At 45.5% G+C, this 15,609-nt stretch overlaps 1 protein-coding gene across 3 annotated transcripts in view; it reads right to left on the reverse strand.

The window, feature by feature from the left end:
* Piwil4 (piwi like RNA-mediated gene silencing 4) overlaps positions 1-13,170 on the reverse strand; it is a 47,647-nt gene extending 34,477 nt beyond the window's left edge. For 2 of the 3 annotated variants that reach the window (XM_031343989.1, XM_031343988.1), the window contains exons 1-5: positions 13,084-13,170; positions 12,038-12,101; positions 9,207-9,338; positions 6,743-6,957; positions 1,691-1,812 (exon numbers count right to left, since the gene is read on the reverse strand). In XM_031343989.1, the coding sequence (XP_031199849.1) occupies positions 1,691-1,812; positions 6,743-6,957; positions 9,207-9,338; positions 12,038-12,101; positions 13,084-13,170 (620 nt within the window). Of the gene's footprint in view, positions 1-1,690; positions 1,813-6,742; positions 6,958-9,206; positions 9,339-12,037; positions 12,102-13,067 lie in introns of all 3 variants that reach the window. The other variant, XM_031343990.1, reaches the window with a different exon arrangement.
* Positions 13,171-15,609: the final 2,439 nt, after the last annotated feature.

The raw sequence follows: 15,609 nt of genomic DNA on the forward strand, positions 1-15,609 counted from the left end.
AGTGCAGATCTATAATCCCAGTCCTTCTAAGGGGAGATGGAGGCAGACACAGCAGTGCAGATCTATAACACCAGTCCTCTATGGGGGATGGGAGGTAGACAGGGAAAGCCTCTAAAGCTCATGGGCCAGTGAGCCTGGCATAAGCAGCAGCGAGCAATAACAAGAATTTATCTCATACAAGGGAGAAGAGAGCCGACAAAGGAGGCTGACCTCTGACCTCCACACACACTAAGGCAAGTACGCACAATCAGAACAAACAGTTAATATACATGAGTATATGTTTGTAAAAACTATAATTTCATGCTTTAAAATAATGTTGTTGACATGCTCAAACACTTAAATACATCAATAGAGTAAATTCTGTGTATCTGTGATTCCAGGTAACAGTAAGGCATGCCACACTGGGCATGACTATTTCACACAGTAATGCCCTCCCTATTTCAGAAGGAAGAGGCCATTTTTCATAAACCACTCAAGTTCCCTGGGTGCCCACATCATGGTGACACTATCTTTAGCAACTATCAATCCTGGTCATCTCTGGGAATGGGCAGGGGTGTCCAGTGCATGGGGAAATGTAAGCAGCCTGAGTCAGAACCCGGGAGTGCCAACTCTGGTGATCTAGATCCAGATACCAGTCTCCCATTTGTAAAGTAAGGGTTTGTGTTAACAGCGCTGCGCCCTAGTGAGCACAGAGCAATGTGGGAAAACACACTGGAAAGCACCTTCCACACGACAGCCGGTGTGGTCCCTTCACCAGGGCACAAGGGTAGAGCTTTTGGCCAGCATTAGAATATACCATGTTGTGTAAGGAAGAAGTTACATTCCAGATGCTCTGGAAAGCCCCAAACTTCCTGACTTCCTCCCCCTCAGTCTGCTGTGCTGTGGAGCAGAAGTGTGGCTGGCATCGCTGTAACAAGGGTTCTGTTTGTTTGTTTTGTTTTTTGGTTTTTCGAGACAGAGTTACTCTGTGTAGCCCTGACTGTCCTGGAACTCACTCTGTAGACCAGGCTGGCCTCGAACTCAGAAATCCGCCCACCTCTGCCTCCCAAGTGCTGGGATTAAAGGCTTGCACCACCACCGCACCGGCTAACAAGGGTTCTGAATGCAGCATCCCGACACACAGGTGGCACCGGTGAGCTTCCTTTAGCTCATTTACTTGTGATGGGGGGTGGGGGAGAGGTGCTTGTTCTGTTTGGTTTCTTCACCTCCAGGCCCTAACAAGTGTAGATAGGGGACAGGGATTCTGAATTTGGTCAAATCCCTCCATCCTGAAAGTAATTGTGGACCACAGGACTCTCAGTCCATTCTAAAGAACATCAAAGCTTACATACAACCACTCCCCTCCCCCTACTCACTCTGTGAAGACAGATGTGGAGCTAGAGAAGGAGCCAAGGCAGCACGAAGCTAGTGACAGCTGTGTATGTCCCAAACCATCCAGCTGGTGGAAAAGCAAGGCCATCATCTGGCTAATATTACTCAGAGAACTGGAGTCTGGGGTCAGAGTGGGGCAGGGCACAGGAAATGAAAGCATTGTGGCCTAATTTTGGGGTAAGGCTAGTTACTGAGGATTTGGGCCAAAGAGTGGCTGAGATAGATTGTGTCCCATCTTACTGCTGGCACGCCACCCATCCAACACAGTGGTTGATCTCGCTAATGCCCAGGCTATATGCCGAAAGGTCAAGCAACTTACTTTCTGAAGATGACATTGAAGAACTGAATGCACACGGGGGAGTTTGGGAAGAGCTTGCTCGTTAGGGTGAGAGTTATTTTTACAGTCTCACCTCTTCGAGTTTCACTTGTCAGTTCTGTGACCTGGGAAAAAGAGGTAGGGAAGAGACACAGCTTACCCTCAAGTGTGTGGAACGCAAGTACTATAAAGTGGCTGCAAGCACATTAACACCACCAGAGCGTGTGCAATAATCCAATCCACATCTGGGGATCAAATTACGGTAGAAGTCTGCTAAAGACATCCTCACAAGAAAATCCCATGTATGTCCGCATAGAAAAGCAATGCATATATTGCATTTAGGAAGAGGCAGACTGTCTGGCCCCTTCCGAGGTCATGAAATCCTGAGAAATTCCTCCAAAAGAATATTCACAAAGCAGAAAAGCTGGGCAGGGGAAGGCCTCAAGGGAAAAGAGTCAGGTAGGAGGAAGAGAAAGACAGGGGGAGGAGAGAAAAGTGGGGGCTGGGGTGGGAAATTTCGTTCTTTTACTAAAAGCCTACAAAAAGCTGGCAAAAGCCTTGGGGCTTGGCTAGAAGGAAGCTTCTAGAAACATAAGGAGCACAGGCTAGGCTCTGTTTGGGTCATCAACTAAAGAAAACTCTAAAACACCAAAGGCTAGAGAGATGGCTTGAAGTCATCTTGTTTCTGCAGAGGAGTTTGGTTCTAAGCATTCACACTGGGCTTCCCACAACTGCCTATAACTCCAGCTCCACAGGATCTGGTACCCTCTTCTGGACTGAGGACATCTGTACGTGCATGCGCACGCGCGCGTGCGCGCACGCACACACACACCATATATAATTAAAAATAAATCTTTAAACAGAAAAAAAAAAACCCAAAAACCTCTAAACCAGGTAAGTTCCAGTACAGGTTTTTTTCAACGAAAAACATTCACAACTCAAGTCAATAAATATCAATCAATGATCAAGGGTTTCTCAAAGAGGAATCGATTAAAGTCAGCTCATTGAATGCTCTCACCTCTGTTCTAGTTACCAGTGTCAGTTTTATAACAGGATCTGGACTGCATAGATGCAAAGAGGGACCTGTCCCTCCACATGGATACTGCATTAAGGAGATTCCTGGCCTCACATGATTCTCACAGAAATGGCAACAGCTACAGAGATCTCACCAAGGTCAGGATAAGCCCTCTCTAAGCAGGAGCAGGAGGGACATCCTGCTCCCAGCCCCACAGGGACTGCAGACAAAGGATGTGGACAACAATGGCTGTGAGGTGAAGAGCTGAAGGAAGTCGGCAACAAGCAGTCTGGGAAACTGTATTTCTCAACAGCTTCCCAACATCAAACACTTCACCCCCTCCCCTGGCTCTCCCTCAGCAAACATCAACTGCTCCTGTGCTTCCGCCATCTGTTCCTGGACCAGCCCACTCCAGTTCCCAGGCTGGAACCTCCACATGCACATTTCTCATCCCCTCCCCCACTACCTGAGCAAGCCCCAGTTCTCTGTGTACTAACTCAGCAATGTCTCAATGATTTCAGCTGTTCTGATGCTCCCATGCTTAGAGAGAGTCTGGCAGCTGCCTCTTACAGTCTACTGTGTGACCCAGAGGAAGTTGCTTCAATGCTTGAGGCTTTCTCACCATCTCTAAAGTGGGACCAAAGCCAGCTGCTCCCACAAAGGTCAAATAGAGAACAACCCTTTGGATCTTTATTCAAGCCCTTTTGACACATTGCCCAGGCTTCTCCATTAGTCTCCCCACCCCTTTCAGGATGTGACTGGGAGACTCTTTCTGCAGCGTTTCGCTACTCAAAAAAAAAAAAAAAAAAAAAAAAAAAAAAAAGACAAATTCTTCTTGCTAACTTCAGTCTTCAAAGGACATTTACACTTCTCCCTATCTCCAGGGTTACTTCTACCCCCTGCTAATTGAACCTCTATGACTGAATATTCTCAATTCTCAAATATACCCCTGACTTCTCACTCAGCCAGGGCCCTGCCCACTGTCCATCTCTCTGACCCTGACATCCTTCCTAAGACACCAATCCTAACCCTCATCAGTTGTCCTGCTAGGAATGCTCCTGCTTTTCACTGTGCCCTGAGGTCTGACTTTGTAGTAAGGTCCTCAAGCTCTCTGAGTGACAAAAGGGATAAAACATGTGGTGTCATGCTGAAGAGCCTAGCAAGGCACAGGATGAAGAGATGTAGTCTGGTAGTCACATATAACAGCAGCATGTAGCATATGCTGTGACTCTGATCTAAAGACCTGCCAGGCATGGACTGCTACACGTATTCAATAAATACAGTATAATAAGAATACTGACTCAACACTATTACTAAGTGTTTATGTCATCCTGCCTCATATGTTTATTTCTAACTCTGATGTTAGCTGGAAACCTTTTAAAGAAAACATCCCTGTTGTTAACTATCTTTACTTCCTCCTTGGTGCTAACACCCCACTAGAACACAGCCGGCTCCTTATATGTGCAGAGAGTCGGCAAACAGGTATTACTGATGGCACCTCCCAGCAGACAGATGGAGTGTAGAAAACACTGGAAGGCAGGAGGCAGCTGGAAGGCGGCTTCCAGTATGGACAGGAGGGTAATGTAACGCAGAGACTCTTCAAACTGTAACATTCATCCTAGAAACATGGAGACAGGCAGGGGTGCAGGATTATGCCCGAGTCCAATGAAAGGTGCACAGAGCAATGTCCTTAGGATGCTCATGGTAACAGTGTCAGGACACACACCAAGTAGGACAGAACAATTCTCTGTACCCAGTGTCACTCTAGAAATGAGGCCAGCATTGTGGATAAGCCACATGCTCTGTCTTCTAGCCTGTCTTGTCACCTGCCTCCTCACTGGACTCTGTCCTCAGCATGGAAATGTGGTTGACACATACAACACACTAGTTCTGAACAGAGGCAAGCAATGATAACATGCTCCCGGCATGTACGGAACAGAATTGTTCTAGTGTGGCTAGGAACTACTGAGGGAAACTGGACCATTCCAGTGACACACACATGACTTTTAACACCACTGAAGTTTCCCAACTACTGCTATACAAGTAACTCTAAGAACAAGATGATCTTAATCCTGACAAGACACTGCAAGTAGACTCCTTAAGGATAAGAAGATGTGTCCCATGCTACCCATGTGTCACTGGACAAGGGACTTTACAAGTAATAGAAACATTTCTAAACACGCAGATTCGGATGTCCTGAGCCACCAGATCTGACATTTTGTGTCACACCTTTCAAGGGTTTCACAAGGATAGAGAAATGCTCATGAACTCATTTCTTGGATAAAAGCATGAAGACTTTCTTATAACCTATCAATCTGAACGGATGCTATTGGCACTATAGTGCTTAAAAATGCTGAGCTCACTGACTAAGCACTCTGATGGGAAGCATCAGACATCTAACTCTGTTCTACTAACTTTTTAAAACCTGGTTCTTTTTCTCTCAGTGGCTCCAATCTTATTTTAAAACAGAATATTGAGAGAACCACGCATATTGATATCTGCCTGGGGACTGACAATGTTGAAAATCTGAAATGGGGGCTCTGACCCCAGGACTCAGGTGAGATTGCCATTTTCTCTCCGGTGACTTTTTAGATAGGACCAGCTGGGAGGCACAGGACACAGAAGTGGCAGAGCAGTTGGGACAGGGTTCTTCCTGCATCCATCTGCACCCAGGAGGGATGGCTGATCCACAGCTGTTTTACCAGGAGAGAGCTGATCTCCCAGGAGTGCTGACATAGGCTTACAGACCCTTGGCATCATCAGAACCAAGAACTCCCACCGCAGCAAGTCCTGGATACCCCCAGCACACCGGAAAAGCAAGATTTGGATCTAAAATCATATCTCATGATGGTGACAGAGGAATTTAAGAAGGACATAAATAACTCCCTTAAAGAAATACAGGAGAACACAGGTAGACGGGTAGAAGCCCCTAAAGAGGAAACACAAAAACCCCTTAAAGAATTACAGGAAAACATAACCAAACAGGTGAAGGAATAGAACAAAACCATCCAAGATCTGAAAATGGAAGTAAAAACAATTAAGAGATCACAAAGAGAGACAACTCTGGAGATAGAAAACCTAGGAAAGAAGTCAGGAGCCATAGATGTAGCATCACCAACAGAATACAAGAGATAGAAGAGAGAATCTTAGGTGCAGAAGATACCACAGAAAACATTGACACAACAGTTTATAACCCCTTAAGAGGAACAACAATATGAGCTAACCAGTACCCTCAGAGCTTCCAGGGACTAAACCACCAACCGAAGAGTACACGTGGTGGTACTCATGGCTCCAGCAGCATATGTATAGCAGAGGATGGCCTAGTTGGTCATCAATGGGAGGAGAGGCCCTTGGCTTTGTGAAGGTTCTATGCCCCAGTGTAGGGGAATGCCGGGGCCAAAAGTAGGAGAGGGTGGGTTGGTGAGTATGGGGAGGGGAGAGGGCACAGGGTTTTTTTGTTTTTTTGTTTTTGTTTTTGTTTTTTTGAGGGGAAACCGGGAAAGAGGATATCATTTGAAATGTAAATAAAGAAAATATCTTTAAAAAAATCTGAAATGGAGTGTAAAGGAAGATTAAACATGTAACTACTTCAGTGTTCTCATTTTGCAAACATTCTTAGAATTGGAGTCAGTAGCTCCTCTTTCCTACAGAAAGGGTGGCCCTACATTCAGAACTGATGTGGTTATCTGGCCTGACAGGTGCAAGAGCAGCGAGTCAATGCATGCATAGCTCAAGAGCCACAGAAATGGTGACTCTGGAGGTCTCACCTACTTGGAGAACGTTTCTAAGGACAGCTGTCCTAAGAATCTGCAGCTCTTGAATGATTAGCCTGATGGAGCATCAAATGGCTGATGGCATCCAAAACCTTTTAGCTCTCAAACAAGGGAATAGGACAGTGTAAAAATCAAGGGAAACAATTCTTCAAATTGTCAAGAAAATCGATGATCTTCTCTGCACATATGTAAAACGCAAACGTATTAATTCTCTCCCTCTCTTCCCCCTCCCCTCACACACACTGTGAAATGCCAACCATACTGTACCTTTTCGTCCAGCTTCTCTGAGAGGAAAAGGCTGGCACCATCAAATGCTTTTGCCTTGTCTGAGAGTATGCTGTGATTATAAAGCAAAGCAATCTTCAGCCTTCTAGAAGCTAAGTCTGGGCTGTACGTGACATGGTACTGGTACAGCTGCCAATCCTGGGGCAAATCTAAATTAAAGAGATTCGTAGCCAGCAGTACAGGTATTCCACTAGAACCTGGGGAAGGAAAAAAGATGTTTTTCACTAGAAGAGCACACCATGTTAATGTTAATCATGTTTTTAAATTTTACGTGGACAGTGGCTGCTATAAAGCAAGGTCTTCTGATCCGTGGTGTGGGATAAATGCTTGCACTTTAACCCCTGGGAATTACCGTGAGCTCCTGTGCACAGCAGGCATCTGAAAACAGAGGAATGGGTATGAATTTCCAACCTCAGGAGAAGAATGTGAGCGCAGCTGCCTGGACTCCTTGATTCCCTCTGGATGTGACTCTGTGGTTTCCACCAGTCAGCCTAATGGTCTAGGATGCCACTTTGAGATTAGACACACAACAACAATGGAAACCTACCGAACTCTCGCCATGAATGACACAACTCCCAAGCTCATTGGAACTTCGCCAGGATTTGGAAAATTCTGACAAAGTCCTATCAGAGGTTAGACCACTGTGCAAGTCCCCCAAAGAGGGAGAGAGAGGCTCTGAGAAGAAACAGGAACTCATGTACAGAAGCAACATAACTCAGGCTTCTGTTTCTACAGGCACATGCCAACCATGTGTGCATCTTGGAATTCCTTCCCCTACAGACATTTTGCTCACAGCTTAAAAGTCTGCAGGACAAAGTCAGAGCTGGCCTGAGTGAGCAGGGCTGACTGTCTAGAAAGGTACAAATGACTTTTTTCTCACTTGTTTCCCAGAAAATCAGTCACTTTGTATCTTTCCACCACAAGCCTGCACTATTTTGCTTCTTTTAATGGAGAAACTGGAAGTGCAGGCCCCTAAGGTAGAGAAATGAATGGTATGTGTACCTAAGTGCTCCCTCAGCCCTGGCCCATGATACATGTGTCTGGTAGAGACAAGAGGCAATCATGCCATTTTTTACTTAAGAAAAAAAAATTTGTTCTCCCAGATTTTGAGTGAATGGCAACACATTTCAGCCGGTTGTTACAGGACTGAGAGAGTCAGTCTAGACTGCCCAAACTAGTAGGGCCTTGGGGATCATCTGTGCCAGCATTTTCCAACTGCAGCGAGCCCAATAAATATTGGGGTGAGGAAGGCATGTAAGTCAGGGGGGTTATTATAGAGGGAATAAAAGAGATGTATTTATTGCCATTTGTAGACACACGCACATACACATGTACCCATGGAGGCGAGAAGGGTCTGTAGATCCTTAGACCTGGAGCTACAGCTGTTTGTGAGCTCACTGACATGAGCAGTGGGATCTGAATTTCAATCTTCCGATAGCATAGTATGTGCTCCTAACCACCCAGCCATCTCTCCAGCCCAGGAACAGCATGTCTCATGAAAATCCCAGAACAAGAGACTAGACCCAGAGCACTTGCATGCACACTGTGTGGAAAACTGTGGCCTTAGCTGTACACCTGCTTGCTAGATAATACCATCTATTTCTAATTTTTCTGCTTTTTAAAAAATAAAATAAAATAAAATAAAAACCAAACAGACAGTTCCCATCAGTGAGGAGGGAGCCATATAGCCTCCTACAAATCTGAAGAAAGCCACAGACCCTACTTCCCAGGAGACACATCTGCCCACAACTATGTGTACAATTTCACAAGGAGCTTAGAGTCTGGAAGAAGTGTTCCCAGTGGCTGTGATTCCTTTTCTACAGCTAAAATCCCCACAGGCAGATTCCCCACATAGGATAAGGGTTGGGAAAGAGACTCTTTCTATGCCCCCATGAGAGAAGAGGGTTGTATTTTCTAAGCAAGGTGTGGTTTGAGAAAAATAGTTTTGTGCTCCTGACAACAAAGCCAACATACTTAGAATGCCTTCAGCATAGTAGTTACTCAGTATCTATCAGGTTGCTTAACAAACTTACCTATGTCAGAATTAGAAATTTCAGTTTCATAGACTTAGTGGCCTTTAAAAAGTAGCAAGGAGCTGGTTGGTGGTCGTACACGCTTCTAATCCCAGCACTTGGGAGGCAGAGGCAGGCAGATTTCTGAGTTCAAGGTCAGCCTGGTCTACAGAGTGAGTTCCAGGACAGCCAGAGCTACACAGAAAAACCCTGCCTCAAAAAACCGTTACCTTACCCTCCAAAGCTCTGAATGGGTCCCAGATGGATAAGGTCAATGGATAAAGGATGAAGATGCTGAGTTTGACTCTGATGAGGAAGACCCCCCCTCATCTTCCCATGGACTAATAACCCGTTTCCCCTTTGTCCTACAAATCAACTGCAGTGGGTCCCGGGAGAAAAACGTAGGAAAAAAGTAACAAGGAGGGAGTGGCTACCTGTTTTACAGTCTTTTACATGGGTCAACTTCTCCCTGGTACAGACACCCAATTCTGTGAAGTCCTGTCTGCCTTTGCCTTTTCTTTCCATGAAGGTATGTCCACCATCACCAGAAGAGACACCAAGCTCACCTGAAACAAGAGTATAACATGGTATGTCAGACTATGTGCACCCTCTCCTTCAAAACCATACCAACCATCAGAACTTGGGGTTTTCAATAAGATGTGCCTATGCTGCCAACACATTCTTGACTGTACCAACACTGAGAATTATAGAAAGGCTGGGAATGTTTAATTAGAAATAAGAGTGTTGGCTTTTACAATGCCATAAATGTGCTCTTCTTGGATCAGGCTACTGCTCCCTCCATGCGCCCCAGTCCTACCTGTTAACAAGTGACTATCCCTCCTTCTCCCTTAGCTCTAGGGGGGCTGCACTCCCAAGAGTTCCAAGTTAGGACAATCCACACTGACTTCTGACAGAGGGGCTAAGTCTCTCACATTTCCCAGTAAAAAGAGAAACTACCCAGGCATGGACAGCAACAATCATGCTAGATTATTCCTTAAGGAGAGAAAAGTCTACCATTTGCTCTAGGTCATAAAAAAGATGAAAGACTTCTATTTCCACCTGAGTGACTTCTGTTTAAGTGAGCACAGCTTTTAAATGCCTTCAGCACTTGGAAGGTAACTTTAATGCATCAAAATCCAGGATTTTAGGGCAAAACAACACACCTAACAGTCTGCTGACCCTCTGGATTCGAAGTTCATCTGTCCTGTAATGTAGTCCCTGTATGCACTGTCACCAAATGTCCCTTACACCTGCTCCAAATTTCCCTCCAGACACTTCTCCATGGACAGGAAGATTTAAAAACAAGTAAACAAACAAAACAATTTAAAAACCCTCTGTCTAATTTTCAGAGATTGATTTTAACTGGCCAGCTATATTTCTCACTGTTCTGGATTTTAAGTGATTTTTAGACAGTTTAAAAATTTCAAACTACCAGGGCCAGGGAAACAGCTCAGCGGTTAAGAGCACTTGCTGCTCTTGGAAAGGAGCAGTTTGACTCCCAGAACCCCCAACATGTGGTTCACAACTACTTCAGGGGAACCCAGTGCCTCTGGCCTCACACACACACACACACACACAATATACATAAAACAAAATCTTAATTTTTAAAAAGGTCAAATCAGGCTGGGCAGTGGTGGCACATGCCTGTAGAACCAACACTTGGAGGCAAAGGCAGACAGAATTCTGAGTTCAAGGCCAGTATGGCCTACAGAAAGAGTTCCAGGATAGTCAGTCAGGGGATACACAGAGAAACTCTGTGTTGAAAAAAAAAGAAAACCCAAGAACTAAAAGTTCAAACTACCATAGAATTGTGGTTCTCTGAAACTGGGAGGATGGGAAGTGGAGAGTTATTTCTAACAAATGTTTCAATATCACCATACAAAAGAGTTCCAGAGATGGATGCCAGCAGTGACTGTACAATAAGAGTGAGCTTAAAACTCCAGGACTGGGGACTGGAGAGATGGCTCAGTAGTTAAGAGCACTGACTGCTCTTCAGAAGTCTTGAGTTTAATTCCCAGCAACCACATGGTAGTGCACAACCATTTGTAATGGGATCCGGTGTCCTTTTTTGGTGTGTCTGAAGACAGCAACAGTGTACTCACATACACCAAAGAAATAAATACATCTTTAAAAAAATAACAAAAAAATGAAAACAGAACTGTACACTTAAGAGTTAAAAGGAAAAAAATCAGCTTATATGTATATTCCCGTAAAGAATGGACTGTGCCCATGCTGAGTTAGTCAGGGTAATGTTTGGGTGACATAGCGGGCCAGCACGCTGCCTCTCACAGTAGGCCTTCTGTGTCACATGCGTACTCCCATTACAGTTCAGATCAGACCACACCAGAGATGGACTCTGAGAGTCTGTGGGCACCTCAGCACTTACAGCTTGCCTGCTGACTAGGAGGAATCAGTGACTTCACTGCATGGTCAGAATACAGGACATGGTAGACAGGTTTCATCCAGGGATACGAAATGAACTGTGTTCTCAGACTCATCTCTACCCTCTGGAATCAGGGGCAAACACATGTCTCTTGCTTAAGCCCCTCAGTCTATGGTACTTCCTCACGGCAGCCCAGGCAGAACCCAAATACACCTGGCAAGGCAATTCAAGCTTTGTGGAGAAGAACCGGAGTGGAGAAGACCCTGAGACTGAGCCAAGCTTTGCAGGGAGGATGGCTGTATCGCCCAGGTGGAAGGGAAGGGAACGCAGAGGTGCGGACCTGGCTTCTCCCATTCTGTAAAAGGCGCATTTTGATGTTTGTGTTCTGTATTTTTGGAATGTGCTTTTCAAAGGCTGGGAATGTAAACTCAGTTAGCAAAGTGCTTGTCTAGCAAGCATGAGACCCTGAACCCAATCCCCAGAATCATATAAAATGGGTGTGGTGGTGTGCACCTGCAATCCCAGTACTGAAGGGTTGGGAAGGACAGAGGCAGGGCAATCAGAATTTCAAGGACATCTTCAGGAATACAGTAAAGTAATAGGTTAGCTGGGCTCTGACACACTGTCTCCAGGTTAGTGGAGTTTCAGAATTATTCGCTGAGCAGAAAGAATCAGACGACTGGCTTCCCCATCTGAATCTCTGTGCCCTGAGGACCACCAGGATGCGAGCGAATGCACAATGAACTTATGAGGAGGATCCCTCTGGGAAAGGTTGCAGAGCAGGTGGCGAGGTCTGCTGTCTCGGGGCTTAGTGGGTCCTCCTACTCTACGCAGGCTGAAGGAAGACAAGGAGGTCAGGGAGGCAGACTCAGAGATACTTACAAGGCTGTGAAATGACACTTGTCCCACCTCCGGCCTCGCCGTCCCCGGGACTGACAGATGGAACCTACAAAGTAGACAGAAAGTTTGCTCAGACTTAAACCAACTCACAACCCATGACGTTATCAAAGGCAAGAACCATGTCATGTCTCATACTGTAGATTACCATGATGCAGGAGCAGAAAACATTAGAGGGAGGTGCCCTTGAGGGGCAAGAGGGAGGTGGCCATGCTCCACAGAAGGCTAAGGAGGAGCTGGAGAGCTCCCCTTGCCAAGTGCATTTAGCTGAGTCATGCTAACATCTGACAGAGATCCAGATAACAACACTAGGCCCCAGAGGTGTAAAGATGTGGACGTGGAACCCTGAACATAGAGATGATCCCTGTAAATGAACTGAACCAAAACCAGTTCACAAAAGAGGTAAGGACAGAAGCCATATTTTCTTTACAGGAACTTCTTTGTCCAAGAAATTATTGTATCTTGATCTGTTTAACAAAAAAAAAAAAAAAAAAAAAAAAAAGAGCAGAGTCAAGAGAACTCCACTAAATGATAACAAAGACAAAATGATCACAAGCCACTAGTCTGGCCTGAGTCTAAAAGGTTCTCCAAACAGTAGATGTGTTGTTGTTATTCAGTATTGTTTCTGTCTGGCCACCCAGGAAACCGCCACACTCCAAGTGTTTGCTCAACCAACAGCAGTTGAATCTAAGCCACATCTAAATTTGAGATGATTTCTAATACCATTTACCAGAACCAACTGTATCACACCAAGGCAAATGGGGATACTTCAGGGTTTTGTCTGTCAGTCTGTCTTTAGCTTATTCTTTCTTTTTCTCATTCTTTCACAAACAATTTACAATGAACTGAATTAAAGCTAGGAAAGTAGAAGGCAGCTACGCACCTCCTAGCCACAGGGCTTTTTGCACTTCCAGGTCTCAACAATGGTATCCACTTGAAAGAAAAAGTTGGAAAAACCTCAAAGAAGTAAGAGGCACGTAGAGGAAAACACTGCCCCGGTGGCCACAGGAAGGACAGACAGCAGCACTCACCGTGAGGTTTCCTGGGACCTGCCCCACTTCCCTGGCACTGTGGCCAGTGGTGATGCCTCGCGCCCTCACACGGGCCCTTCCACTCATGTTCCTGGGTGCTCAGCGGCTTTCCAAGGGCGGCTGAGCCTCAACAGAAGCCTTTCCTCTTCGGTAAAGAGACGGTGAGGCTGTGACTCGGAGTTCAGGAGTATTCGGCTTCCTGAGATGGTTGTTGCAAACAGCAACCGGAGCGTGGGCGGGCAGGGCATGGCACCATGGACCCCCAGAATGCGCAGAAGCACAAAGGGCGGGGCAAGGCGGGGGTGGGTACCTATTAGCATAGCGTGAATCTCTCCTCTTCTTCCATTCCTCCCCACTCCTCTCTATGTCTTTCTTTTTCTTTATTCTTTCTGTCCTGCTCTCCCCCATACCTTTTTTACTTCCTCTATGTCCCTCATTTGCTATAAATACCCAGCTTACAGTCTTTATCATTTGAGTACTCTCTCTCTGCTCCCCGTTTTTAGAAATTACCCAATCATAAATGTATATAGAGTTGCATCACACACCACTCTGGAAGGGTGAGGGGAAGCTGTGGGAAGGTCATAAGGTGTGCTCCCCTGAGTGTTGTAAGGGTGTACCCTGAAAAGGGGTGAGAGCGGGTAAAAGCGGGTGGGGGGGTTAGTAGACAGACCATTACACAAACGTTTGGAATGATACCAAGACGGATGTAGCAATGCGAATAAATATTAAAGAAATTAGGTTGGTGAATGGAAAGGGTTTAATGGTTAAGTATATTCTTGTTGCTTTTTCAGAGGACCAGAGTTTGCATCTCAGCACCCATGGAGTGACTCACAACTGCCTGCAACTCCAGCTTCAGAGGACCTGACACCCTCTTCTGGCCTCCTTGGCTCCTGTGTACTCCCAGTACATACAGACCCACACATAAAAATGTTTATTTGTAATTCAGGCAATGGGTGTACAGTCTTATAAACTCTTTTTTTTGGGGGGGGGGGTCGAGACAGGGTTTCTCTGTACCCTGGCTATACTTGAACTCACTTTGTAGACCAGGCTGGCCTCGAACTCAGAAATCCACCTGCCTCTGCCTCCCAAGTGCTGGGATTAAAGGCATGGGACACCACTGTAAACTCTTAAGAGAGGCATAGCCAGGGGATGAGGGAGAGCTTCAAGGGTGACCTCACTGGAGACAAAGCACTTGTGTCACTACAGAAGAGTCACCGCATGCTCTGTCCATCAGTGAAGTCAGTATTGTACCGGAGGCCTGTGGGTACTGTGTCCAGAGGTCTGCTGTGAGCTTCCTAAATGAGCTGGTCGCTCTGGAGCAGTTTTCTCTGAGATGAAACCTTGTGTTTCCGGAGGGATGCTCTCAATCAACAGCATTTGGATAAATAACAAAGGGTAGCAGAAAGGGTGTGAAACTCCAGGGGAGGGAACATGTTCCATCCTGCAGGCAAACCCTTAGGCTCAGGAAATACAACTCAGAAGATTCACCAAGTCCCTAAAACTGACCAGATACACTAGGCCTGTCTACTCTCAACAATATAGAAGTTGTAAAAGAGAGCTGAGAGATACTCTTGGAGATGAGCTCCATAGAAGGGGCTCAAAGCTGAGTCATCGGGAAGAAAGACTAGTCAAGCAGCCTGGAAGAGGAGAAGATCAACTGAAGGGCCCCGAATTGTTGAGCTGCCTCAAGCTGTGCAATGTGCTCCACGATTTCAGTCTTCATCAAAGACCACATCAGCAAACCCACCCATGCTGCAGTGGGCGTTGGCAATGCAGATGTCTTTGAGTCACTTCCGCTCCTGGAAGTAACCCCTCGTCCATATTTCTGTAAGTAACCCCAATAAAAGTCATTGGTTCACCAAGGTCTGGTGTTGCTTCTGCATCTGGGGATGTTTGTTCATGTCCTCCCAGGAATGGTGTCAGATAGCACTGACCCAAAAGACGTGTAGCACCCAGCAAAGCTGCTGGTGTGCCAGCCAGGTCATTGTAGATAAGAGCAGCCTGAACCATTTCCTTCCAGGAACAGGAAAGCATTGCCAGGTGTCTAAACAACAAAGAGAAAGGATGTGGAAAGTGGGGATTAAAAGCAACAGCAGCAAAAAAAAAAAAAAAAAAAAAAAAAAAAAAAAAAAAAAAAAAAAAAAAAAAAAAAAAAAAAAAAAAAAAAATTATTCCTCCTATTTCTTAGAATATTCAAAAGCTGAGACAGAAAAGTCAAGTGACCTGCAGTCTAAGGTATAAATGCAGCAAACAAGAACTCCCTTAATACATAGAATATCCCATAAAACTATCTAGATTAAAGCCCAGAGTTTGAAAAATGAGGGTTATTATTATCTAAGAAAGTTCACTCATATATAGGCTTCTTATATTGCGTTCCAGTGAGAGAAAAAAGAAAGAAGAGGGGAAGGAAGAGAGGAGGGAGAAATGGGAAGGGAGAGGGAAGCAAGGAGGGGGTGGAGAGAAGTGGAGAAGAGGAAGGAAGGGAGGAATGAAATGATAGCATAGTGTTGATCCAAAAACACACAT

Source organism: Mastomys coucha, unplaced genomic scaffold (genome assembly GCF_008632895.1).
Source record: "Mastomys coucha isolate ucsf_1 unplaced genomic scaffold, UCSF_Mcou_1 pScaffold23, whole genome shotgun sequence".
Lineage (NCBI taxonomy): Eukaryota > Metazoa > Chordata > Mammalia > Rodentia > Muridae > Mastomys > Mastomys coucha.